This window comes from Sorex araneus, chromosome 6 (assembly GCF_027595985.1).
Source record: "Sorex araneus isolate mSorAra2 chromosome 6, mSorAra2.pri, whole genome shotgun sequence".
NCBI lineage: Eukaryota > Metazoa > Chordata > Mammalia > Eulipotyphla > Soricidae > Sorex > Sorex araneus.
In genome coordinates, this window is record NC_073307.1 from 149,156,555 (window position 1) to 149,183,722 (window position 27,168).

The window sequence follows — 27,168 nt, forward strand, 5'->3', positions numbered from 1 at the left end:
AGCTCCCTACTTGTCCTTAGTCACTAATCAATGCTCTATTGCTAGAGTTTAAAACTGGCTTTACTAAATACTGACTAAATGAATAAAATTATGATGCATGTATATTGTAAAGTGTTCACATTGTCTAATGTGCTTAAACTAGGCAAATTCACGTGACACCAGTGTTTGTTTATTGCAGGTCTCTTCATGTTTTCCATTCAAGTCACCTGAACAGATTCTAGGATGAGTAAAAATAATGTGACTGAGTTAATTATTGTAGGTCTTTTCCAGGACCCAGAGGTGCAGAGGGTGTGTTTTGTGTTGTTTCTTCCCGTGTACCTGGCCACCGTGGTGGGCAATGGTCTCATTGTTGTGACAGTCAACCTCAGTAAAAGTCTAAATTCCCCTATGTACTTCTTCCTTAACTACCTGTCCCTGGTGGAGATCATTTATGCTTCCACGATTGTCCCAAAGTTCATCACAGACCTACTTGCCAAGATCAAAACCATCTCCCTCAAGGGCTGTCTAACTCAGATATTCTTCTCCCACTTCTTTGGAGTTACGGAGATCTTCCTGCTCATGTTCATGGCCTATGATCGCTATGTGGCCATCTGCAAACCCCTCCACTACACAACCATCATGAGCCGACCTGTATGTCGCCTTCTGGTGGCCAGCTCCTGGCTGGGGGGCGTGGTTCACTCCATGATTCAAATCTTTGTCACTATCCAGTTACCTTTCTGTGGCCCCAATGTGATCGACCACTACTTCTGTGACCTCCAGCCACTATTCAAGATTGCCTGCACTGATACCTCTGTGGAGGATGTTATTGTGTTTGCCAACAGTGGATTATTTTCTATCTTCTCCTTTCTCCTCTTGGTGGCCTCTTACATTGTCATCTTGGTCAACTTGCGGAAGCATTCAGCCGAGGGAAGGCGCAAAGCCCTCTCCACCTGTGCTTCTCACATCATGGTGGTCATCTTGTTCTTTGGACCTGCCATGTTCCTCTATATGCGACCTTCTGCCACCTCCACTGAGGACAAATTGATGGCTGTGTTCTACACGGTCATCACCCCCATGCTGAACCCCATCATCTATACACTCAGAAATAAAGAGGTGAAAATTGCCATGAAAAAGTTGTGGTGTAGAAAGGTGTGTTCAGGGATATAATAAAATAAAAATTTGAAAAGTAAGCAAGAACAGGTTAACTGGATATGGATCCTGATTTTGGTCAACAATGATGAATAAAACAAAAGTTAACCTATTTACTTATTTTCTGGTATTTTAGGTGACCTCTTTATAGTCTTTGGTTTCTGTATATATTTTGGAGAACAGTCATGTTGTAGCTGTATGTAATTTGAAAAATAGAATGTAAAAAAATAGAGCTTGTTTCACTTTTTTGGTTATCGTGCAGAGTGCAGACTTATCTTCTATCAATACATATGTGTATATATGTTCATTCATTGTACCTCTTGGTGTTAATGTTCTGTGATCTTTGGATATTGTTTATATGATTATCTTATAGGAACTTCAGAGAAATTTTCTCTTGGATTTGGTACCCAAATAGCATGATTACAAATATATAAAATTCCACCAATGGAACTTTAATGGAAATAAGGTACTATTAGAGCTAAAATATATCCTGGGGGCTGAAATACAATAAAAGTATAATTTATATATTAATCTGAAAAATTCGATAAACACTTCTCTTTTTGGATAGATGTTTTTAAGCACTGAGATACTACTTCAGTGAAATCTAGCCTGTTGTCACTTTATATGTGGGTTGTAAGCATAAGAATGAATTTTATATGTTTAAATGGTTGAAAAAATAAAAACAACAGTTTTGAACATTTGCATACTGTATGTAATTTTTGCATACAAATTTTACCTACAAAGTAAATAAAATGTATTTATTTTACCATTTAAAATACTGTTACTATACTTTAAAATATTGGTAATTATATTTTTTGCAAATATCATTCGAACACCACACCTATCTCTGGATTTCCTGCTTTCCTCTACCAGTAAAATTCAAATTCTAGGGCTGGAGCAATAGTATAGTGGGTAGGGCGTTTGCCTTGCATGCGGCCCACCCAGGTTCAATTCCCAGCATCCCATATGGTCCCCTGAGCACTGCCAGGAGTAGTTCCTGAGTGCAAGCCAGGAGTCACCCCTGTGCATCACCAGGTGTGACCCAAAAAGCAAAAAAAAAAAAATCTCAAATTCTAGTATTCGTAAATGAAGTGTGACTGGTCTTCGCCCATATCTTTTGTGTATGTCAGTAATGTGTCAGAGAGCGCCTATGTTTTCAAAGGCTTTATGTTATTTTTGTCTTAAGTTTTAATAATGAATTTTATTGACCCAACATTGATTTGCAGTACTATAAATTTGTGGAGTCCAGTTTTACATCTCTTGACACGTATTACACTCACCCGACTTGCCACCAAAGTTCTTCTGCCATTACACTACCACCATGACCACCTCCCTCACCCCCACCCAGGTGGATAGTGGAAAAGTGGTAGTTGTCACCTGTGCACGTGGCCAGAGAACAAAGGAAATCCAGGGGGAAAAAAAGAACTGTGAGCACCGAGTGGACTGTGTTACAGGGACCTCAGCCGACCTCATGCTCAGTCGTCATAAACTGGATCGAGCACAGTGTGGGACAGGAACTGGTGACTGTGCCCTGGAAATAGAGAGATCCCTGGGCAGGGCTGAACCTCCTTAAATTTAACCAAGAAATTTGAATCTCATAAAAATCTGGAGTTTAATATGCCAATTATATGTGCAGAATTCAAGGACCCATTTAGGAGTTCGTCCAGTTTCATGGTGTCCTATTCTGGTTTCCATTCCCCAAGACAGATCATGTTGGGCAATTTACCAGATATAAATGTTGAAAACTTATGACTAGAGAAGGAAGAAGAGAAAGCAAGCATTGTAGAGGAACTCTGGCAATCTCTGCACCCAAATATAACAAACACAAATTCTGGTAAATCAAGTTTCTGGTACCAAATCAGATTCTTTGGGGCCGGGAGGCTTCTATGGGTTCTCAGGGCTTACTGCTGGCTCTGCTCATAGGGGATCTTTTCAGTGGAGTCCAGGGAACTGTCTGGGGTGTTGGGAATTGAACTGAGGTCAACTGTAGGCAAGGCAAGCATCCTACTCTCTTTTCAAGCCCCAATTAGATGTCCTTTTTATTGTTGCTCCCATTCCCAGCCTTGACTTTATTTTTTAATTGATGTTCTGTATAGTGAAATGCATAAACTAGCGATGTAGAGTCTAATGAGCTCTGAACAATTTATGCATATGCTCAATATTCATTCTTAAGTATTTCTGTGTTCCTAAAGGCTCTTCCTGGGACAATTTCCAGGTGATCCTCACACCCCATAGGAAACTACTGTTTTCTTTCATCACTGTGCATTTGTTTCCCCCCTTTTTTGGCTTATTAAGATAGAATCATGAATCACTCAGTGTGTTTTGAGATTCAAATTAGAGTCTGTCTTGTTATATCATTGTATTAATGTACTGTTGTCCCGTTGTTTATCAATTTGCTTTAGCGAGTGCCAGTAATGTCTCCATTCGTCCCTGTCATGTTCAGGGTCAAAGGACTGAGGCCCATTATTGTTACTGCTTTTGGCATGTCAAATACAGCATGGGTAGCTTCTGCACTTTTCTCTTCCAGGAGCTTTGTTTTATAGTCTCTGGGTCTTGGCCGTTGATGAGATTACATGGCACGGGGGTGGGGTTTGTGCAGTTTGTGGGTGTGACTGCCAAGCTACTGGAAAACCGGGGATCTGGGTGGAGGAGTCCCAGTCCCGATCTGAGCAGGCTTGGAGTTCTCAGCCATGGGTCCCTCATACCTAGATTCCTCTGCCGGTTCCCTCATAGGAGAGGCTATTCCGAGCATGTAGAGAGTGGGTGAGTGGCCTTGAGCATGGCTGTGCTGGGTTCTGGAGGTTTTCGGCTGCCGGGGCTCTGCTTGGGGAGGGGAGGGAGACTCAACCCCCCTCCCCTCCGAGGGTGCCCCCTTGATGACAGCCTGGCTTGGGGGCAGGAGATTCTGCCCTCGTTATGGCATTATTTACTTTCTTATTTTTAAAAGATTAAAAAAATTAAATCACTGTGAGACAGACTTTTACAAAGCTGTTCATGATTAGGTTTCAGTCATACAATGTTCAAACACCCATCCCTTCACCAGTGTACATTTCCAAGCACCAGTGTCCCCAGTTTCCCTCTCATCACCCCCTCTCCCCCGGTGCCCAGCCTGCCTCTATAGCATGAAATTTTCCCTCTCTCTTTCTGTCCATTATATCTTTAAAAAATTTCCTATTTTCCATAGCTATCTATGGATGAATTTCTATAGTTTTGCATAGTATAGTTCGAATTTCTATACTGACTTTTTGAGATGCTCTCCCCTTCTTCCATATACTAAATAAATTCTCTTCATCTTTCACTATCAGCTCATAACCTTTTCAGATATTGCAAGGGATTATTATGTACTTCAACACCTTACTGAAACTTTTTTTTTTTACCCTGTTCAAGGCCTCTAAGGCACACACAGACTCTGCAAAATATGTGATTCAGGAAGATGAAGAACTCAGTCAGGTCTCATCTGGGCATCACCCTTCCTGCCCCCATGTTTGGAGTCAGATCTGGTAATGCTTGGGGGACCTTATGGTTGCAGGGGTTGAACCCAGCCCTTCTGCATTTGAGGCATATCTCCGCCGAGTTTTCTCCTCCAGTCCCTTAACTGTGATGTCTTTCAGACTTTTTTTTTAAACTTTCCTTTGCCTTTCGCTATCAATGTGAAGTCTGTTCACCCGGGTCGTCTGCGTGCAAGGCGCTTTGCTACAGTTATCCAAGTCAGTCTTGGTTATTTATAAGCCAAAGCTTTCTGGTAATTCTGGATTTTGTATTTGTTGTGAATTACTTGCTTTTCTGCTTCCCCTATAGCCTTCTCATATTTTACTGCAAAATATCTGCTTAAACACAGAAAGACCATAATTCTATGCTCCTAATATTTGGTAGTTGACTGACTCAGAAATATATCTACTCCTGGGCATATTTACTTGGTCATAATTACTTGACTCAGGCTTCAGTTGCTATAGTTCCTAACACCCCAAGAGGAAGGTCCCGCTGAGGGACTGGGATGTACCCGGGGCCAGTGGCAAATCTATCCCGACATCGAAAAGGGACATTCTAGAAAGCATAATGCATGATCTTGATGCAGGCTGTGATGACTTAAGACACAGGACCTCCCTCCCCCCATCCATGGTGAAGGATAAACTGAATTTGCCTGAGAACTTAGTCTGGGATTTATGGTATAAGCCTCGCTTGCTCTCAGAGCTCAGAGAGCTAAGTTTTCGGATATTTATCTGTGACTGTGTTTATCTAAACGACTGCAAGTATTGGTGAGAAGTAGAATTGTTTGACTGTGTGACTTAATTGTTTGATGTATAGGACTAGTAGGAAAGAGAAAAGCAATCTAGATTTCCCTGGGAGACAGAGCGTCTCCTTGAGTTTATCTCCCCCGGAGAATTGCCTCTGCTGGAATGTCTTATCTTTGTACATCACACGGACATGCAGTCCGACTCTGATTCCTTCAGATGCTCTGTAAGGATGCTAGCATCTCTGCATTAAACGGGCCATTTTCACCATCGGGCTGTGGTTCCTGTCTCTCTGTCTCTCTGCTGGGGAGGCCTGGGGAGGCCTGGGAAGGTGGGAAGCGACTCTCGGCCACCCAGCACACACGATCGTCGAAGCACCTGCGTGCTGCCTTGTGAACTCACACTCTGTCAGGGCAGAGGCACCGGATCAGGCCCAGCGGTGAGCAGCTACTCGAAGTGAATTGTCACAATCCTCAGGGTTAGCTCACCTACTGAGAGTTGAGACATGGTGGGTCTACTGAGAGCTAATTACCCACTTTGTTCTGGTCTCCCTGGAAAAGATGCAGGAAACAAAAGCAAACATCCTTTCCCCATTGTTGTCAGAGACAGAAAAGGTTGTGGAGTGTTTTTTTTTTTTTTAATACCACCCCAATTCACAGGGCAAAAGAACCTGATTCTTTCACTTAGCCCCAGAGACCATATAGTTAATTCTCAATAGTTGATTCTGTCACAACCAAAAGCCCATCAAGTTGTATTTTTTTCAGGTAATAAATATGCTTATTGTTATTATTATTAGTTTCATGCTCTTTGGGTCACACCTGGTGGTTCTCAGGGGTGACTCCTGGCTCTGTACTCTGGAATTACTCCTGGTGGTGCTTGGGGGACCGTATGGGATGCTGGGGATCGAATCCGGGTTGGCTGCATGCAAGGAAAACGCCCTACCCGCTGTGCTATCACTCCAGCCCAAATATGCTTATTTTATGAAGAAAAATGGGCAGAATGCAGCAAGTTGCTCTGTAATGTAGAGGTTTAGATTTTTTTTTTTTTTAACGCCACTAAATGAGACACACGGCCAAAATTCTGGAAGACTCCCTACTGGTGCCGACTCCCGTGGTGGTGACTGGGGTCCACGCTGTTCTCTGACTTCCACTCCCAGCCTGCTTCAGGGCTAGCGTCGCCTGCATGTCAGAGGGCTGCTGGGGGCCATTGGGGCGCCGGCGCTGCCCCTGGAGCCTTGTGCCAGACGGGGGGATGACCTCCTTCACACTGCCCACCACGGTCGTGCCAGTGGAGCCACTAAAATGCCGTTGGTAAAATCAAGCAACTGACTTAAAATGAAAACAATCAAAGCAAACCTAACTTCAATGGCCACTTGTGGCCAGTGGCCGACTTGGTGGACAGTAGCCCTGGAGCATGTCACCCGCAGTGCTGGGAGCGGGAAAGACAGACGCGTTGTGTGCGAGCACTGCCCTGGCTGTGATTCCCAACAGTGCCCAAAGGAGAACAATGTGGGGGCAGGGCAGACAGATTGCTTTCCCTTTTAGGAGCGTTTCTTAGTATCTCAACGCTTAAATATTTTAGACTCTCTAGGTGTTGCCCAGGAGGCCCTGATGATTCACTTCCGGGTGGTTCTGGTAGGTCCAGGTATGTGGTGCCGGTCACCACCATGGCTGGCCATGGGGCCTCCAGAGCTGTTCCCATGATGCCGTGTGGTGTTAGGTGGGGATCAAACTGGAGTGAGCCACATGCCGGGCATGTGGCTTCCATGCTATTTCTCTGGACCCTTATTTGTTCACCGTATCACTGTCATCCCTTTGTTCACTGATTTACTCGAGCGGGCGACAGTAACGTCTCCATTCATCCCAGCCCTGAGATTTTAGCAGCCTCTCCTTAATCGTTTTTTTCTAACACTTGGAGGCTGTTCAGTGTCAGGGGAATGAGACCTGTTATTGTTACTGTTTTTGGCATATCAAATATGCCACGGGGAGCTTGCCAGGCTTTGCCATGCAGGAGGGATATTCTCAGTAGCTTGCGGGCTCTCTGAGAGGCACATATATTTCCCTCTATGATGATGTGTCAGTCCAGGAATATGTTCACTCATGTGTGAGGCTTGGCCCGAGTGTGTGGAAAGCGGCCTGGAGCTTGGTGGCAGTTGGGTAGTTGAGGTCAGCTTCCAGGGCTGGGTCCCCTGGGGAGGGGAAGGCTCTCACCCGCCCCCCTCTTTGGCGCCCCAAATGAAAACAGCCTGGTGCAGAGTCTGCCTTATTTGTTATTTTCTTAAATTGATGTAGCATTGGTTGCTAAGGATATAAGTATTTATGTTTAAGGGTTCAATCATAGGTGCCACTAACATAGTGTCAGTATCCCTGATTCACTGGATCCTTTGATAATCTCTGCTCTGCTGTCAGAGTCTAAGAATTTGTTTTTATTAGACACTTTCTTCTTTTTTTTCTATACCACATACGAATGAATTTATCCACTATTTATCTTTCTTTTTTTGACTTATTTTACTTACCATGATCCACTTTTATCTATGCTATAGAAAAAGGCCAGATTTCATCTTTTCTTACGTTTTTGTAGTATTCCATCATGTATACATTCTGCATCTTCTTTACCACTCATCTTTTGTGGACATATGGGTGATTTTCAGACCTTGGCTATGTACATGGTACTGTAATGAACATAGATGTGCATATATTTGTGGGTATTTCAGGAGTTCCATATAACCCATCTGCTTTCATCTTGAGATACATTTTTTTAAAATTATTTTTTTAAAGAAATATTTTATTGAATCACTGTGAAAAAAAGAAAGAAATAAAATTACAAAGCTTTCAGGTTTAAGTCACAGTCAAATTCTGATTAAACCCCCATCCCTTCACCAGTGCACATGTTCCACCACCAAGAACCCCAATACACCCCCCTCCCACCCCACCCCCCATCTAAGTAGCTAATGATAGTCCCTTTATTCTCTATATACTTTGAGTACATTCCATATTTCCATACAGAACTCACTATTATTGACTGGAAATTTTCCCCAACAATCAGGCCTGCTGAATAGGCATCATCTAATAATTTCTCTTCATTGCTGAGAGTGAAGACTTTGAGTTTTTGGTTTTGGGTTTCTAATATTTTATCTCAGTTCACAGTCAAAATGGATGGCTGCAAGAATCCGCTCTGGTGCCAAAATGGGTTAGGAGACCTCAGGATCACAGTCTTTAGGCGCAGAGGGTCTGTTTCTCGTGCCGAGGCTCCGGTTCATCTCTGGGCGGAAGGCGCGCCGGGAATGCCCCCCCCTCCCAGGACCACCTACGGGCTACGTCACTAAAGAAAGTCCTACCTCCGGGTTGAGGGGTCTTAGAGAGTGGCTCTCACCACGTGGCTTCTGCCCATGCCGCCATTTTCGCTGAGAAAAATGGGGTGGAGGGGGAAAAATCCCTCCCCGGCTGCACGAGGTTGTAGCTCAGTTCACAGTCAAAATGCATGGCTGCAAGAATCCGCTCTGGTGCCAAAATGGGTTAGGAGACCTCAGGATCACAGTCTTTAGGTGCGGAGGGTCTGTTTCTCGTGCCGCAGCTTCCGATCATCTCTGGGTGGAAGGCGCGCCGGGAATGCCCCCCTCCCAGGACCACTTCATCTTGAGATAAATTTGGCACATGATTGCTCTTAATTGCATGTGTGGTTGTAAACTACAATCTTCTATGTGATGTTGAGTTTTGCAAGAATCAGATTAGGGCTCTGTGCCTATCCTAAAGATGAAAGGGAGTAAAAAAATGTAATGATTATTTAGAGTCTCAGGCAGTGTTTTCCTTCCTTCCTTCCTTCCTTCCTTCCTTCCTTCCTTCCTTCCTTCCTTCCTTCCTTCCTTCCTTCCTTCCTTCCTTCCTTCCTTCCTTCCTTCCTTCCTTCCTTCCTTCCTTCCTTCCTTCCTTCCTTCCTTCCTTCCTTCCATACCTCCCTCCCTCAGGGATCCCTCCTGGTGGGATCTGGGGACAATCTCTGGAGTGGTGGAGATTGAACTCAGGTCATCTGTATACAAGGCAAGTGCCTTCCCTACTATATCATCTCTCAGGCCCCTCAGGCAGCTTCCTACAAACCATTGTATTAAAAAATTTAACAGGAACTTGTTTTGGAATGACTTGTAATATCACAGAGTCCAGCTGTGGCACAACACATTTATCCATTCACCCATTCCTGGACTTCCATGTTCTTATGACAATTTATTCAACAAGATTTGAACAACATGTAGTGCTTGCCAGAAATTGATGGCACCAGGGACTAAGATATTACATCTGTTTGAATTAGAAGGTAACTGGGGAGAGTCTAGCCCCATTCTCATTTAGACAGAAGGAGAAATAAGGAGAGTGAGAAGTAGGAAGGTAAAGGCAGGGCTCAAGTCCCTGAAGCAGAGCTGGCCTGGCTTCTGCCTGCCCTTGCTCTCCTCTCTGCTCTCTCTCTTCCTCATCGTCAGATGTCCAGCCTGGAGCACTGTCTTCTAACCTTCAAGTTTCTTTTTTGCTTCCTCATTATTGGGTGGAAAACCTTGACAGAATTCTCATTAAAAGGGACTAAAACGGAGTTAGACTCTCTCTGCAAGTTTTTAATTGACAAAGATTTACCTGAGAGGAAAGAAATTCCACCGGGAGGTTGTTTCCTTGATTGTAGTGAGTGCCCGATTTATTTTAAATAGTTGGCGGATGTGAGGATTTAATCTCAACCTTGGACTTTCAGTGGGCAGGTAGGTTTTCTGAATGATAAAAAGGGTCTGAAAATCTCTTTGGTTGCAGCTACCTGTGGTTTTTGTTTATTTCTTTGGTATTATTAATCCCAAACTCAATTCAGATGCTGATGTTCTGAATTTTCTTCTTATTTATTTTTGGTGTGATTTATCTTAGCCATGATCTACTTTGTTTTCTAAAGACTCCTAGGAACTCTGGTAATTTGTTCGGCAATTATGGTCTGAATATTGAACTGCAGTAGCTGTTCAAACAAGCTCAGAAAAGAGCCTAAAATCTCTTGAAAGAGCACTAATTTCTGTGTTAGTGTCCTGGCAAATATCTTGTGAGTGTCTTGGGGTCTCAGTTAGCTGTCACCTCCTCTATAGGCAGAGGAGGTGAAATGTCTCTGAACCTCTCAGGGTAGCTGAGCTGAGTGTGACTTGAACTTTGCTGTTTGGGGGTAAATGGACTTGGCGGGTGTTCCCAGGAAGGCAGCCTGGACGGAGGTCATCCCAAAGAAGAGCACTCCAACACTTGATTCCATCCCAGTTTTTCCAAACCAAAGCATCTCCTTGAGTAATGGCGTGTGTCAGCAGTGGGACTCACTGTCCGGGGGCTGAAGACACACTGAGCACTCTGTGGTCCACCTGAGTGGATTCTGTGTTTGGAAGCAGAACAAAATTGTACCAGTTTTTCTTACCTAAAGGCTGGCAATGTGGTTGGAAATAAGGTGCAGATTTTCTAAGCGGTTGTCTGGCACGGGGAAAGTCAGTCCCCTCCTGGGCTGCAAGTTTTCATTTCTAAATGAGGTGGTTGGGTTTGATGATTGGGTAGGGTAGGTGAACGGTGGTGACTTAAACGGATTTATTTTTATCGTGATACAGATATATGTATATATGTGAAATATATATGTATATGTATGTATATATACATATACACATATAGATTAAACATTCGGTGCTAGTTTTAAAGTCTTTTCCAAGTGTGGAACCCTGTGAGGTGCCATTTGGGAAGTGGGAGCTCATGGTTGGGTCCTTTACAGGTCAGTCTCCCTGGCACTGGAATCATTTGGCATCTTTGGTGTCTGCTGTTATGCTCCAGTCCAGTCTCTCAGCTTCCCTAGTGCAGATTCTACATGCTCAATTCAGGTTCTTACATTCCTGTTCCATTTTCTTTTCATACTTCTCACTGAGCTATCATGTGGGGAGAGAGGAAGCATTTCTTACTGGATCAGTGGGATATTAATGGGAATGGAAGAAGGGTGGGGTAGCAGGGAGAGGAATAATAATAATAAAAAAGACAGAGTTGACAGAGAAGGGATTGGGAACTTTGATTAAAAGGGCCAGCAATGCATTTCTACTTCTTTGGCATAAAATCTAGCAAAGCTGGCCACTCAACTATTCTCCCACCAGACTGATCATATTATGTTTCTTTTTTTTTCCTTTTTGGGCCATATCCGGCAGTGCACAGGGGTTACTCCTGCCTTTGCACTCAGGAGTTACTCCTGGCGGTGTTCTGGGGACCATATGGGGATTGAACCCGGGTCAGCCAAGTGCAAGGCAAACGCCCTACCTGCTGTGCTATTGCTCCAGCCCCGTGATCATATTATGTTTCTTAACAACTTGACTTGATAAAAACGTATGCCCAGATGAAAAGTATGTCGTTTTCCAAAGGCAAATAAAAATACCCTTTAGCATGAACAAAAGAGAATATTTAATTTTAACTCTTTATTTCTGTAAGATTTCCTAGGACATCGTTGGGGTGTGTTTAAAGACTACACAAAGGAATGTGTCGAGGAGGCCACACTCTGGGTGAGGGTGTGGACGTTGCATGCACCAAACCCTGTTGTTAACGGTGGCATAAGTCACAGTGCCCAAAATTGAAAAAAAAAAGAAGAACCAGAATGAAGATCCATGACTAGGCTACTTAGATCAACATTCTGCCTCAGTTATTGTGTAACCTCTGGCCAGTTCATTTATTTATGTGTTTTCCTGTTTCCGTTAAAAGGAATTTGATCTGATATTACCCATGTCACAGGCTTGTGTGATAATTGACATTTATAGAGTTTTAAACTGTTTATAAATGTCGACTTATAAATGAAAGTGAGGCTGAAAGAAATAGAAAATAATTTAGAATATTGTTGTATTTTTGAGGGTTGGAGCGATAAGCACAGCTGTTGGGCTTTCGCCTTTCACGCGGCTGAACCCAAGTTCGATTCCTCCGCCCCTCTCAGAGAGCCTGGCAAGCTACCGAGAGTATCGAGCCCGGGTGGCAGAGCCCGGCAAGCTACACGTGCGTATTGGATATGCCAAAAACAGTAACAATCAGTCTCTCAATGAGAGACATTACTGGTGCCCGCTCGAACAAATCGATGAGCAATGGGATGACAGTGACAGTTGTTTTTTCGAGTTGTTTTTTTTGTGTTTGTTTTTGCTTTTTGGGTCACACCTGGCAATGCACAGGGGTTATTCCTGGCTCTGCACTCAGGAATCACTCCTGGTGGTGCTCAGGGGAACATATGGGATGCTGGGAATTGAACCCGGGTGGGCTGCATGCAAGGCAAACGCCCTACCCGCTGTGCTATCACTTCAGCCCCGATTTAGAATATTGTTATAGTATTTCTCCTAGTAGAAGATATGGGATTAAAAGTATGCTTGTGAAGAAAGATCTGCTAACTGCTCTAAAGGCAGTTTGATAAATACTGTAAAACACAGTGGGAGGAGTAAATCTCATTGTGATAGCAGCGACTTTCTCATGCAATCTTGAAAGAAAATTGACTTAAGCACAGAGACGCAAGTAAGGCCACGTGGCGTTAGGGGATAATTTTATTGTATCTATTTGGAGAATGACAAAAAAGAGTGTAAAGTTTAGCAATGTCCACTTCAAAAAGGACCCCGTTCTCTGTGCTCTGCCTGTTCTAGTGTATGATGCGGACAGTGGGTAGATAGAAAAGTAGCATAATCAAATTTGCACTTAAAGATAATCACCAACTATTTTCCAAAGCACAGGGAAGTTGCAATAAGAGTATTCAACCCAGCTTCCTTGAATGAGCAAGACTGAACTAGGTGGGGAAGGAGGGCAGGACTGGAAGGGCTTGAGCCGTGTGGGATGCCAGGAAATGAATTTGGGTCAGCTTTGTGCAAGGCAAGTGCTCTCCCCACTGTTGCATCACTCCTGGCCTGCAAGACTTTGAAAGGCTCCAGAGGAGTGCTGGGCTCCCCAGATGGGCGGAGCATGTGAGGAAAGAAGGTTCTAGGAAAATTTTCTAACTGGAGTGGTCAGAATGGAAGTGGTGGCGCGTCTGGAGACGAAGAGGCTTGGGCAATGTGGGCATCAGCAGACGTGTGTCAGAGCAATGGCGGTGGTGACAGAGGGGAGGGGCACGGGAGAGAGCTGTGGTTTCAGGGGTAGCATGAATGAGAGAATGCGTTAGCTGCCTGGAAATGGGAAATGAGAGGGAAGCGTCTCTCAGGTATGACGTGGAAGGCACCGTCGGGAGAGTGACAGTGTCATCAAAGTATTTTCCAGTGGAAACAACCGTGCAGTGTGGTCCACAGAACTGTGCTCTGAGGGCTCTGGGGCTTGGGGAAAGGGACTGTGGGGTTTCATGGGAGGGATCCTGGCACTGCTGTGGCCAGCCTCATGGAGTGGCACTCACAAAATAATAACATCAATGCTATTATAAATAAATAAAAAAAAGAGGCATCTCCCAGGTTACATATACCTAAAAGATGCCTTTTTTTCACTTTTTCTTTTTTTTTAAATTTTTATTAGTAAATTATTGAGGTACAGTTACAAACTTAAGAACTTTCATGTTTGCATTTTTTTTTACATCCCTCCACCAGTGCCTATATTCCTCCACCAATGTTCCCAGTATCCCTCCCACCACCCCCACCTCAACCTCCAGCACCCCACCGTGCCTCTACAGCAGGGCATTCCCAAGATGCCTTTCAAAGGAGTGAGCTGCATCCCAAATCTAGGTCTAAATACTTTCTTTGGACTCATGAGTAAGGAGGTGGAAAAGGAAACTCTTTTTTTTTTTTTTTTTTGCTTTTTTTGGGTCAGACCCGGCGATGTACAGGGGTTACTCCTGGCTCTGCACTCAGGAATTACTCCTGGCAGTACTCAGGGGACCATATGGGATGTTGAGAATCGAACCTGGGTTGGCCATGTGCAAGGCAAACGCCCTATCCACTGTGCTAACGCTCCAGTCCCGGAAAAGGTAACTCTTGTGGAGACTCACAATCTCATCTTCTAATTATTGAATCACTTGAGTTTTTAAAGTGGTAAAATGGTGCCAGGTAATTCAATGGTTCTGGCTCTTGGTGCCTACAGCAATGCCCTTAAGTCAAGGCTACCTTTTTAAATTTTTCTTCTTCATATTATTCTTTCTTGGGTTTCTGGGCCATGCTTGGCTGTGCTCAGAACTTACTCCTGGCTCTGTGTGAAGGGATCACTGCTGGTGGTGACCAAATGTGGTGCTGGGAGTCACATCTGGGAGCGTAAGGCAAGCACCTTGTCCACTGTGCAATCTCTCCAGCCTCAGGGGTGCCATACCTTGATTAAATTATCAATAGTTCTTGTGATAAACATTGGGATCAATGGATCAATGTAATATCTCTTCTATACTTAATATCTTTAGTGCTTTTCTTCTTGTTTCCACCTGCAAAATGTGACTTTTCTCTTTTTAATTTTCTTCCTAAAAATCTAATTTCTCTGATTCTTGAAGCGCTAGCCTCCCACTACTCTGTTGGATATCTTGATTGTTTTAGCTTTCGGTTGTCACTGTTACAAATCCACTGGGAGCCCTCCATGTTGGAAATTAAAGAAACCTAATATTCTGTTCACTATTTGGATGCTGAATTCAGAAACACAGCAAAGACATAAGATGTTTGTTACTAAGAAAATGATAATGATAATGGCGATATGGCCTATAATTGACTGCCAGTTATATTCCAGAAATTCTGGGTCCCCAAAATAGGCAAACTTGTAAAACAAGACTTGATAGTATAAGGCACTCACATCTTTTTTTTCTTTTTAATTTGTTTTTATTTAGTTACCATGAAATTACAAAGTTATTCGTGATTGGATTTCAGGCATCTGATGTTTCAACACCAGTCCCTTCAACAGTGCCCACTTCTCTCCAACCATTTCCCCCACATTTGTTTATCCCCCAGTTTGCTTCCACAAGAATCACTATTTAAATGCATTTTTGCAATGTGATTTACAGTACTGTTGCTGTGATAATTTTTTTTGTTTTTTTGAGTCACACCCAGCATTGGACAGGGGTTACTCCTGACTCATGCATGCACTTAGGAATTACTCCTATTGGTGCTCAGGGGACCATATGGGATCCTGGGAATTGAACGTGGGTCGGCCATGTGCAAGGCAAACAATCTACCCACTGTGCTAATGCCCCAGCTCTGGTTGCTGTGATAATTAAAATTTATTTGTAGGCACTCACATCTTAGTCTAACAAAAAGAATGAAGTATTCCCAGTTTCTCATCCTGAATGGAGGGTGAGAATAGGAGGGCTAGCTTCTGGAGCTAGCGCCACACAAAAGGAAGCATCAGAGATGGAGCATAAAAGCTCCCTACTTGTCCTTAGTCGCTAATCAATGCTCTATTGCTACATGTTTATAAACTGGCTCTACTAACTTCTGACTAAATGAATAAAATTATGATGCATGTATATTGTAAAGTGTTCACATTGTCTAACGTGCTTAAACTAGGCAAATTCACGTGACACCAGTGTTTGTTTATTGCAGGTCTCTCAGTGTCTTCCATTCAGGTCACCTGAAAGGATTCTAGGATGAGTAAAAATAATGTGACTGAGTTAATTATCGTCGGTCTTTTCCAGGACCCAGGGGTGCAGAGGGTGTGCTTCGTGCTGTTTCTTCCTGTGTACCTGGCCACCGTTGTGGGCAATGGTCTCATTGTTGTGACAGTCAACCTCAGTAAAAGTCTAAATTCCCCTATGTACTTCTTCCTTAACTACCTGTCACTGGTGGAGATCATTTATGCTTCCACGATTGTCCCAAAGTTCATCACAGACTTACTTGCCAAGATCAAAACCATCTCCCTCAAGGGCTGCCTGACTCAGATATTCTTCTCCCACTTCTTCGGAGTTACGGAGATCTTCCTGCTCATGTTCATGGCCTATGATCGCTATGTGGCCATCTGCAAACCCCTTCACTACACAACCATCATGAGCCGACTTGTGTGTCGCCTTCTGGTGGCCAGCTCCTGGCTGGGGGGCTTGGTTCACTCCATGATTCAAATCTTTGTCACTATCCAGTTACCTTTCTGTGGCCCCAATGTGATCGACCACTACTTCTGTGACCTCCAGCCACTATTCAAGATTGCCTGCACTGATACCTCCGTGGAGGATGTTATTGTGTTTGCCAACAGTGGATTATTTTCTATCTTCTCCTTTCTCCTCTTGGTGGCCTCTTACATTGTCATCTTGGTCAACTTGCGGAAGCATTCAGCCGAGGGAAGGCGCAAAGCCCTCTCCACCTGTGCTTCTCACATCATGGTGGTCATCTTGTTTTTTGGACCTGGCATCTTCCTCTATATTCGACCTTCTGCCACCTCCACTGAGGACAAATTGATGGCTGTGTTCTACACGGTCATCACCCCCATGCTGAACCCCATCGTCTATACACTCAGAAATAAAGAGGTGAAAATTGCTATGAAAAAGTTGTGGTGTAGAAAGGTGTGTTCAGGGGTATAATAAAATAAAAATTTGAAAAGTAAGCAAGAACAGGTGGACCAGATATGGATCCTGATTTTGGTGAACAATGATAAATAAAACAAAAGTTAACCTATTTGCTTATTTTCTGGTATTTTAGGTGACCTCTTTATAGTCTTTGGTTTCTGTATATATTTTGGAGAACAGTCATGTTGTAGCTGTATGTAATTTGAAAAATAGAATCTCAAAAAAATAGAGCTTGTTTTACTTTTTTGGTTATTGTGCAAAGTGCAGACTTATTATCTTCTATCAATACATATGTGTTTATATGTTCATTCATTGTACCTCTCGGTGTTAATGTTCTGTGATCATTGGAGATTGTTTATATGATTATCTTATAGGAACTTCAGAGAAATTTTCTCTTGGATTTGGTGCCCAAATAGCATGATCCCAAAGATATAAAATTCCACCAATGGAACTTTAATGGAAATAAGGTACTATTAGAACTAAAATATACCCTGGTAGCTGAAATACAATAAAAGTATAATCTATATATTAATCTGAAAAATTAGATAAACTCTTCTCTTTTTGGATAGATGTTTTTAAGCATTGAGATACTTCTTCAGTTAAATCTAGCCTGTTGTCAATTTATATGTGGGTTGTAGGCTTAAAAATGGATTTTATATGTTTAAATGGTTGAAACAATAAAAACAACATTTTTCAACATTTGCATACTGTATGTAATTTTTGCATACAAATTTTACTTACAAAGTAAATACAATAAAATGTATTTATTTTACCATTTACAATTCTGTTATTATACTTTAAAATATTGGTAATTATATTTTTTGCAAATATCATTCGAACACCACACCTATCTCTGGATTTCCTGCTTTCCTCTACCAGTAAAATTCAAATTCTAGGGCTGGAGCAATAGTATAATGGGAAGGGCGTTTGCCTTGCATGCGGCCAACCCAGGTTCAATTCCCAGCATCCCATATGGTCCCCTGACACTGCCAGGAGTGGTTCCTGAGTGTGCAAGCCAGGAGTCACCCCTGTGCATCACCAGGTGTGACCCAAAAAGCAAAAAAAAACCCCTCAAATTCTAGTGTCCATAAGTGAAGTGGGACTGGTGTTCTCCCATATCTTTTGTGTATGTCAGTAATGTGTCAGAGAGCGCATATGTTTTCAAAGGCTTTATGCTATTTTTGTCTTAAGTTTTAATAATGAATTTTATTGACCCTACATTGATTTGCAGTACTATAAATTTGTGGAGTCCAGTTTTACATCTCTTGACACGTATTACCCTCACCCGACTTGCCACCAATGTTCTTCTGCCATTACACTACCACCATGACCACCTCCCACACCCCCACCCAGGTGGATAGTGGAAAAGTGGTAGTTGTCAACTATGCACATGGCCAGAGAACAAAGGAAAGCCAGGGGGAAAAAAAAGAATAGTGAGCACTGAGTGGACTGTGTTACAGGGACCTCAGCCGACCTCATGCTCAGTCATCATACACTGGATCGAGCACAATGTGGGACAGGAACTGGTGACTGTGCCCTGGAAATAGAGAGATCCCTGGGCAGGGCATAACCTCCTCAAATTTAACCAAGAAATTTGAATCTCATAAACATCTGGAGTTTAATATGCCAATTTTATGTGCAGAATTCAAGGACCCATTTAGGAGTTCGTCCAGTTTCATGGTGTCCTATTCTGGTTTCCATTCCCCAAGACAGGTCATGTTGGGCAATTTACCAGATATAAATGTTGAAAACTTATGACTAGAGAAGGAAGAAGAGAAAGCAAGCATTGTAGAGGAACTCTGGCAATCTCTGCACCCAAATATAACAAACACAAATCCTGGTAAATCAAGTTTCTGGTACCAAATCAGATTCTTTGGGGCCGGGAGGCTTCTATGGGTTCTCAGGGCTTACTGCTGGCTCTGCTCAGAGGGGATCCTTTCAGTGGAGTCCCGGGAACTGTCTGGGGTGTTGGGAATTGAACTGAGGTCAACTGTAGGCAAGGCAAGCATCCTACTCTCTTTTCAAGCCCCAATTAGATGTCCTTTTTATTGTTGCTCCCATTCCCAGCCTTGACTTTATTTTTTAATTGATGTTCTGTATAGTGAAATGCATAAACTAGCGATGTAGAGTCTAATGAGCTCTGAACAATTTGTGCATATGCTCATTATTCATTCTTAAGTATTTCTGTGTTCCTAAAGGCTCTTCTTGGGACAATTTCCAGGTGATCCTCACACCCCATAGGAAACTACGGTTTTCTTTCATCACTGTGCATTTGTTTCCCCCCTTTTTTGGCTTATTAAGATAGAATCATGAATCACTCACTGTGTTTTGAGATTCAAATTAGAGTCTGTCTTGTTATATCACTGTATTAATGTACCACTGTTGTCCCGTTGTTCATCGATTTGCTTTAGTCAGTGCCAGTAATGTCTCCATTCGTCCCTGTCATGTTCAGGGTCAAAGGACTGAGGCACATTATTGTTACTGCTTTTGGCATGTCAAATACAGCACGGGTAGCTTCTGCATTGCTCTCTTCCAGGAGCTTTGTTTTACAGTCTCTGTGTCTTGGCCGTTGATGAGATTACATGGCATGGAAGTGGGGTTTGTGCAGTTTGTGGGTGTGACTGCCAAGCTACCGGAAAACCGGGGATCTGGGTGGAGGAGGCCCAGTCCCGATCTGAGCAGGCTTGGAGTTCTCAGCGACGGGTCCCTCATATTTGGATTCCTCTGCCGGTTCCCTCATAGGAGAGCCTATTCCGAGCATGTAGAGAGTGGGTGAGTGGCCTTGAGCATGGCTGTGGCTGGGTTCTGGAGGTTTTTGGCTGCCGGGGCTCTCCTTGGGGAGGGGAGGGAGACTCAACCTGCCTCCCCCCGAGGGGCCCCCTTGAAGACAGCCTGGCTTGGGGGCAGGAGATTCTGCCCTCGTTATAGCATTATTTACTTTCTTATTTTTAAAAGATTAAAAAAATTAAATCACTGTGAGAGAGACTCTTACAAAGCTGTTCATGATTAGGTTTCAGTCATACAATGTTCAAACACCCATTTCTCCACCAGTGTACATTTCCAAGCACCAGTGTCCCCAGTTTCCCTCAAATCACCCCCTCTCCCCCGGTGCCCAGCCTGCCTCTATAGCATGAAATTTCCCCTCTCTCTTTCTGTCCATTATATCTTTAAAAAATTTCCTATTTTCCATAGCTATCTATGGATGAATTTCTATAGTTTTGCATAGTATAGTTCGAATTTCTATACTGACTTTTTGAGATGCTCTTCCCTTCTTCCATATACTAAATAAATTCTTTCATCTTTCACTATCAGCTCATAATCTTTTCAGATATTGCAAGGGATTATTATGAACTTCAACACCTTACTGAAACTTTTTTTTTTACCCTGTTCAAGGCCTCTAAGGCACACACAGACTCTGCGAAATATGTGATTCAGGAAGATGAAGAACTCAGTCAGGTCACATCTGGGCAACACACTTCCCACCTCCATGTTTGGAGTCAGATCTGGTAATGCTTGGGGGACCTTATGGTTGCAGGGGTTGAACCCAGCCCTTCTGCATTTGAAGCATATCCCTTCTGAGTTTTGTCCTCCAGTCCCTTAATTGTGATGTCTTTCAGACTTTTTTTTTAAACTTTCCTTTGCCTTTCGCTATCAATGTGAAGTCTGTTCACCCGGGTCGTCCGCGTGCAAGGCGCTGTGCTACAGTTATCCAAGTCAGTCTTGTTTATTTATAAGCCAAAGCTTACTAGTAATTCTGGATTTTGTATTTGTTGTGAATTACTTGCTTTTCTGTTTCCCCTATAGCCTTTCATATTTTATTGTAACATATCTGCTTAAACACAGAAAGACCATAATTCTATGCTCCTAATATTTGGGAGTTGACTGACTCCGAAATATATCTACTCCTGGGCATACTTACTTGGTCAGAATTACTTGACTCAGGCTTCAGTTGCTATAGTTCCTAACACCCCAAGAGGAAGGTCCCGCTGTGGGACTGGGATGTACCCGGGGCGAGTGGCAAAGCTACCCCGACATCGAAAAGGGACATTCTAGAAAGCATAAGTGCCTGATCTTGATGCAGGCTGTGATGACTTAAGACACAGGACCCCCCTCCCCCATCCATGGTGAAGGATAAACTGAATTGGCCTGAGAACTTAGTCTGGGATTTATGGTATAAGCCTCGCTTGCTCTCAGAGCTCAGAGAGCTAAGTTTTGGGATATTTATCTCTGACTGTGTTATCTAAACGACTGCAAGTATTGGTGAGAAGTAGAATTGTTTGACTGTGTGACTTAATTGTTTGATGTATATGACTAGAAGGAAAGAGAAAAGCAATCTAGATTTCCCTGGGAGACAGAGCGTCTCCTTGAGTTTATCTCCCCCGGAGAATTGCCTCTGCTGGAATGTCTTATCTCTGTACATCACACGGACATGCAGTCCGACTCTGATTCCTTCAGATGCTCTATAAGGATGCTAGCATCTCTGCATTAAATGGGCCATTTTCACTATCGGGCTGTGGTCCCCGTCTCTCTGTCTCTCTGCTGGGGGGCGACTCTTGGCCACCCAGCACACACGATCGTTGAAGCACCTGTGTGCTGCCTTGTGAACTCACACTTGGTCAGTGTAGAGGCACCAGATCAGGCCCAGCGGTGAGCAGCCACTCGAAGTGAATTGTCACAATCCTCAGGGTTAGCTCACCTACTGAGAGTTGAGACATGGTGGGTCTACTGAGAGCTAATTACACACTTTGTTCTGGTCTCCCTGGAAAAGATGCAGGAAGCAAAAGCAAACATCCTTTCCCCATTGTTGTCAGAGACAGAAAAGGTTGTGGAGTGTTTTTTTTTTTTTAATACCACCCCAATTCACAGGGTAAAAGAACCTGATTCTTTCACTAAGCCCCAGTGACTATATAGTTAATTCCCAATAGGGATTCTGTCACAACCAAAAGCCCATCAAGTTGTATTTTTTTCAGGTAATAAATGCTTACTGTTATTATTATTATTATTATTATTATTATTATTATTATTATTATTTTTGCTCTTTAGGTCACACATGGTGGTTCTTAGTGGTTACTCCTGGCTCTGTACTCTGGAATTACTTCTGGCGGTGCTTGGGGGGCTATATGGGATTCTGGGGATCAAATCCGGGTTGCATGCAAGGAAAACGCCCTACCCGCTGTGCTATCTTTCCAGCCCAAATATGCTTATTTTATGAAGAAAAATGGGCAGAATGCAGCAAGTTGCTCTGTATGTAGAGGTTTAGAGTTTTTTTTTAGCGGCCACTCAATGAGACACACGGCCAAAGTTCCGCAGTAGGAAGACTCCCTACTGGTGCCGACTCCCGTGGTGGTGACTGGGGTCCACGCTGTTCTCTGACTTCCACTCCCAGCCTGCTTCAGGGCGAGCGTCGCCTGCATGTCAGAGGGCTGCTGGGGGCCATTGGGGCGCAGGCGCTGCCCCTGGAGCCTTGTGCCAGGTGGGGGGATGACCTCCTTCACGGTGCCCACCACGGTCGTGTCTCCCTCCCTCCCTCCCTTCCTTCCTTCCTTCCTTCCTTCCTTCCTTCCTTCCTTCCTTCCTTCCTTCCTTCCTTCCTTCCTTCCTTCCTTCCTTCCTTCCTTCCTTCCTTCCTTCCTTCCTTCCTTCCTTCCTTCCTTCCTTCCATACCTCCCTCCCTCAGGGATCCCTCCTGGTGGGCTCTGGGGACAATCTCTGGAGTGCTGGAGATTGAACTCAGGTCATCTGTATACAAGGCAAGTGCCTTCCCTACTATATCATCTCTCAGGCCCCTCAGGCAGCTTCCTACAGTCCCTTGTATTAAAAAATTTAACAGGAACTTGTTTTGGAATGACCTGGTATTATCACAGAGTCCAGTTGTGGCACAACACATTTATCTAATCACCCATTCCTGGACTTCCATGGTTTTTATTTATTTATTTATTTACTTTTATTTTTTAATTAGTGAGTCACAGTGAGGGTACAGATACAGATTTAAACATTTCGTGCTTGTTTTTCCCTCATGCAGTGTTCGTGAGCCCATCCCTCCACCAGTGTCCATTCTCCACCACCAATGAACCCAGTATCCCTCCCACCCCCAAATCCCATACCCCCACCCCGCCTCTGTGACAGGGCATTCCAATTTGTTCCCTGTCTCTCCGTTTGGGTGTTGTGGTCTGCAATAGGGGTATTGAGTAGCCATCATGTTCAGACACTAGTCCACTTTCAGCGTGCATTTCCCTTACCACGTGGGATCTCCACTCACAATTTACTTGGTGTTTCCTTATCCATTTGGTATGACTTTCCCCCAGCATGTGAGGCCAAGTTCCAAGCTATGGTGGACTTCCATGTTCTTATGACAATTTATTCAACAGGATTTGAACAATATGTAGTGCTTGCCAGATATTGATGGCACCAGAGACTAAGATATTACATCTGTTAGAATTAGAAGGTAACTGGGGAGAGTCTAGCCCCATTCTCATTTAGACAGAAGGGGAAATAAGGAGAGTGAGAAGTGGGAAGGTAAAGGCAGGGCTCAAGTCCCTGAAGCAGAGCTGGGCCTGGCTTCCTGCCTGCCCTTGCTCTCCTCTCTGCTCTCTCTCTTCCTCATCGTCAGATGTCCAGCCTGGAGCACTGTCTTCTAACCTTCAAATTTCTTTTTTGCTTCCTTATTATTGGGTGGAAAACCTTGACAGAATTCTCATTAAAAGGGACTAAAACGGAGTTAGACTCTCTCTCTCCAAGTTTTTTTTTTTAATTTTTAATTAGTGAATCATCGTGAGGGTACAGTTACAGATTTATACAATTTTGTGCTCATGTTTCCCTCATACAAGGTTCGAGAACCCATCCCTTCACCAGCGCCCATTCTCCACCACCAGTAAACCCATCATCCCTCCCACCCTTCCCAAACCCATCTCTCCCCACCCACCCTGCCACTGTGGCAGGGCATTCCCTTCTGTTCTCTCTCTCTAATTAGCTGTTGTGGTTTGCAATAAAGGTGTTGAGTGGCCACTGTACTCAGTCTCTAGCCCTCATTCAGCCCGCAACTTCCTTCCCCCGCATGGCCTTCGACTACATTATAGTTGGTGATCCCTTCTCTGAGTTGCCCTTTCCCCAGAATGTGAGGCCAGCCTCCAAACCTCCTGGTACTTATTTCTACAATTCTTGGGTGTTTGTCTCCCACTCTGTTATTCTATATACCATAGTTGAGTGCAATCTTTCTCTGTCTGTCTCTCTCTTTCTGACTCATTTCACTCAGCATGAAACTTTCCATGCCGATCCACTTATATACAAAATTCATGATCTCCTTTTTTTCTAACAGCTGCATAGTATTCCATTGTATAGATGTACCAAAGTTTCCTCAACCAGTCATCCGTTCTAGGGCATTACGTTTTTTCCCAAATTCTGGCTATTGTAAACAGTGCTGCGATGAACATATAAGTGCAGATGTCGTTTCGACTTTACTTTTTTGCCTCTCTGGGATATATTCCCAGCAGTGGTATTGCTGGGTCAAATGGGAGCTCAATATCTAATTTTTTGTCTCTCCAAGTTTTTAATTGTCAAAGATTTACCTGAGAGGAAAGAAATTCCACCGGGAGGTTGTTTCCTTGATTGTAGTGAGTGCCCGATTTATTTTAAATACTTGGAGGATGTGAGGATTTAATCTCAACCTTGGACTTTCAGTGGGTAGGTAGGTTTTCTGAATGATAAAAAGGGTCTGAAAATCTCTTTGATTGCAGCTACCTGTGACTTTTGTTTATTTCTTTGATATTATAAATCCCAAACTCAATCCAGATGCCGATGTTCTGAATTTTCTTCTTATTTATTTTTGGTGTGATTTATCTTAGCCATGATCTACTTTGTTTTCTAAAGACTCCTAGGAACTCTGGTGATTTGTTTGGGAGTTATGGTCTGAACATTGAACTGCAGTAGCTGCTCAAACAAGCTCAGAGAAGAGACTAAAATCTCTTGAAAGAGCACTAATTTCTGTGTTAGTGTCCTGGCAAATATCTTGCGAGTGTCTTGGGGTCTCAGTTAGCTGTGCTCCGTCCCTTTCACTTCCTCTATAGGCAGAGGAGGTGAAATGTCTCTGAACCTCTCAGGGTAGCTGAGCTGAGTGCAACTTGGACTTCGTTGATTGGAGGTGAATGGACTTGGCGGGTGTACCCAGGAAGGCAGCCTGGACAGAGGTCATCCCAAGGAAGAGCACTCCAACACTTGATTCCATCCCAGTTTTTTAAACCAAAGCATCTCGTTGAGTAATGGCGTGTGTCAGCAGTGGGACTCACTGTCCGGGGGCTGAAGACACACTGAGCACTCTGTGGTCCACCTGAGTGGATTCTGTGTTTGGAAGCAGAACAAAATTGTACCAGTTTTTCTTACCTAAAGGCTGGCAATGTGGCTGGAAATAAGGTGCAGATTTTCTAAGCGGTTGTCTGGCACGGGGAAAGTCAGTCCCCTCCTGGGCGGCAAGTTTTCATTTCTAAATGAGGTGGTTGGGTTTGATGATTGGGTAGGGTAGGTGAATGGTGGTGACTTAAACGGATTTAAATTTATTGTAATACATATACATATACTTATATCCATAGAGATTAAACATTCGGTGCTAGTTTTAAAGTCTTTTCCAAGTGTGGAACCCTGTGAGGTGCCATTTGGGAAGTGGGAGCTCATGGCTGGGGTCCTTTACAGGTCAGTCCCTGGCACTGGAGTCATTTGGCATCTTTGGTGTCTGCTGTTATGCTCCAGTCTAGTCTCTCAGCTTCCCTAGTGCAGATTCTACATGCTCAATTCAGGTTCTTCCATTCCTGTTCCATTTTCTTTTCATACTTCTCACTGAGCTATCATGTGGGGAGAGACGAAGCATTTCTTACTGGATCAGTGGGATATTAATGGGAATGGAAGAAGGGTGGGGTAGCAGGGAGGGGAATAATAATAATAATAGTAATAATAATAATAATAATGATAATAATAATAATTATAATAATAATAAAGACAGAGTTGACAGAGCTGGGATTGGGAACTTCGATTAAAAGGGCCAGCAATGCATTTCTACTTCTTTGGCATCAAATCTAGCAAAGCTGGCCACTCAACTATTCTCCCACCAGACTGATCATATTATGTTTCTTAACAACTTGACTTGATAAAAACGTATGCCCAGATGAAAAGTATGTGGTTTTCCAAAGGCAAATAAAAATACCCTTTAGTATGAACAAAAGAGAATATTTAATTTTAACTCTTTGTTTCTGTATAATTTCCTAGGACATCGTTGGGCTGTGTTTAAAGAATACTCAAAGGAGTGAGTCGAGGAAGCCACACTCTGGGTGAGAGTGTGGTGTTGGGACGTGGCACGCACCAAACCCTCTCATTATCGGTGGCATAAGTCACAGTGCCCAAAATTGAAAAAAAAAAGAACCAGAATAAAAAACAAAGCTCAGATCCATGGCTAGGCTACTTAAATCAACATTCTGCCTCAGTTATTGTGTAACCTCTGGCCAGTTCATTTATTTATGTGTTTTCCTGTTTCTGCTAAAAGGAATATGATCTGATATTGACCATGTCACAGTCTTGTTGTGATAATTGACATTTGTAGAGTATTTATACTGTTTATAAATGTCAAAGTACTATAATGGTCAACTTATAAATAAAAGTAAGGCTGAAAGAAATATAACATAATTTAGAATATTGCTGTTTTTTTGAGCTTTTTTGTTTTGTTTTTGCTTTTTGGGTCACACCCGGAAATGCACAGGGGTTACTCCTTGCTCTGCACTTAGGAATCACTCCTGGCGGTGCTCAGGGGACCATATGGGATGCTGGGAATTGAACCCGGGTAGGCTGTGTGCAAGACAAACGCCCTACCCGCTGTGCTTTCACTCCAGCCCCAATTTAGAATATTGTTATAGTATTTCTCCTAGTAGAAGTTATGGGTATAAAAGTATGCTTGTGAAAAAAGATCTGCTAACTGCTCTAAAGGCAGTTTGATAAATACTGTAAAACACAGTGGGAGGAGTAAATCTCATTGTGATAGCAGCGACTTTCTCATGCAATCTTGAAAGAAAATTGACTTAAGCACAGAGAAGCAAGTATGGCCACATGGCGTTAGGGGATAATTTTATTGTATCTATTTGGGGAATGACAAAAAGAGTGTAAAGGTGGACAATGGCCACTTCAAAAAGGACCTGGATCTCTGTGCTCTGCCGTTCTAGTGTATGATGCAGACAGTGGGAAGATAGAGAAGTAGCATAATCAAATTTGCACTTAAAGATAATTAAAGTATTTTCTTTTTTTTTAAACAGATCCCATTTTATTTATTTATTTATTTATTTATTTATTTTAATTTTTATTGTTTTTGCTTTTTGGGTCACACCTGGTGATGCTCAGG

General features: G+C 43.2%; 2 protein-coding genes across 2 annotated transcripts; both read left to right on the forward strand.

The window, feature by feature from the left end:
• The first annotated feature begins 222 nt into the window (after positions 1-222).
• On the forward strand, positions 223-2,880 carry LOC129405968 (olfactory receptor 4B1-like). Its single transcript, XM_055143690.1, has 3 exons — positions 223-1,128; positions 2,477-2,648; positions 2,765-2,880. Exons 1-3 carry the CDS (start codon positions 223-225, stop codon positions 2,878-2,880), a joined length of 1,194 nt encoding a protein of 397 aa, XP_054999665.1.
• A 13,007-nt stretch (positions 2,881-15,887) lies between these two features.
• On the forward strand, positions 15,888-16,811 carry LOC129405969 (olfactory receptor 4B1-like). The gene has a single exon (XM_055143691.1). It carries the CDS (start codon positions 15,888-15,890, stop codon positions 16,809-16,811), a length of 924 nt encoding a protein of 307 aa, XP_054999666.1.
• Positions 16,812-27,168: the final 10,357 nt, after the last annotated feature.

Coding starts and splice junctions, on each gene's coding strand:
- LOC129405968 (XM_055143690.1), top strand. CDS start 223: ATGAGTAAAAATAATGTGACTGAGTTAATTATTGTAGGTCTTTTCCAG. Junction 1,129..2,476: donor AAAAGTTGTGGTGTAGAAAG/GTGTGTTCAGGG, acceptor ACCCCCACCCAG/GTGGATAGTGGAAAAGTGGT. Junction 2,649..2,764: donor ACAGTGTGGGACAGGAACTG/GTGACTGTGCCC, acceptor TTATATGTGCAG/AATTCAAGGACCCATTTAGG.
- LOC129405969 (XM_055143691.1), top strand. CDS start 15,888: ATGAGTAAAAATAATGTGACTGAGTTAATTATCGTCGGTCTTTTCCAG.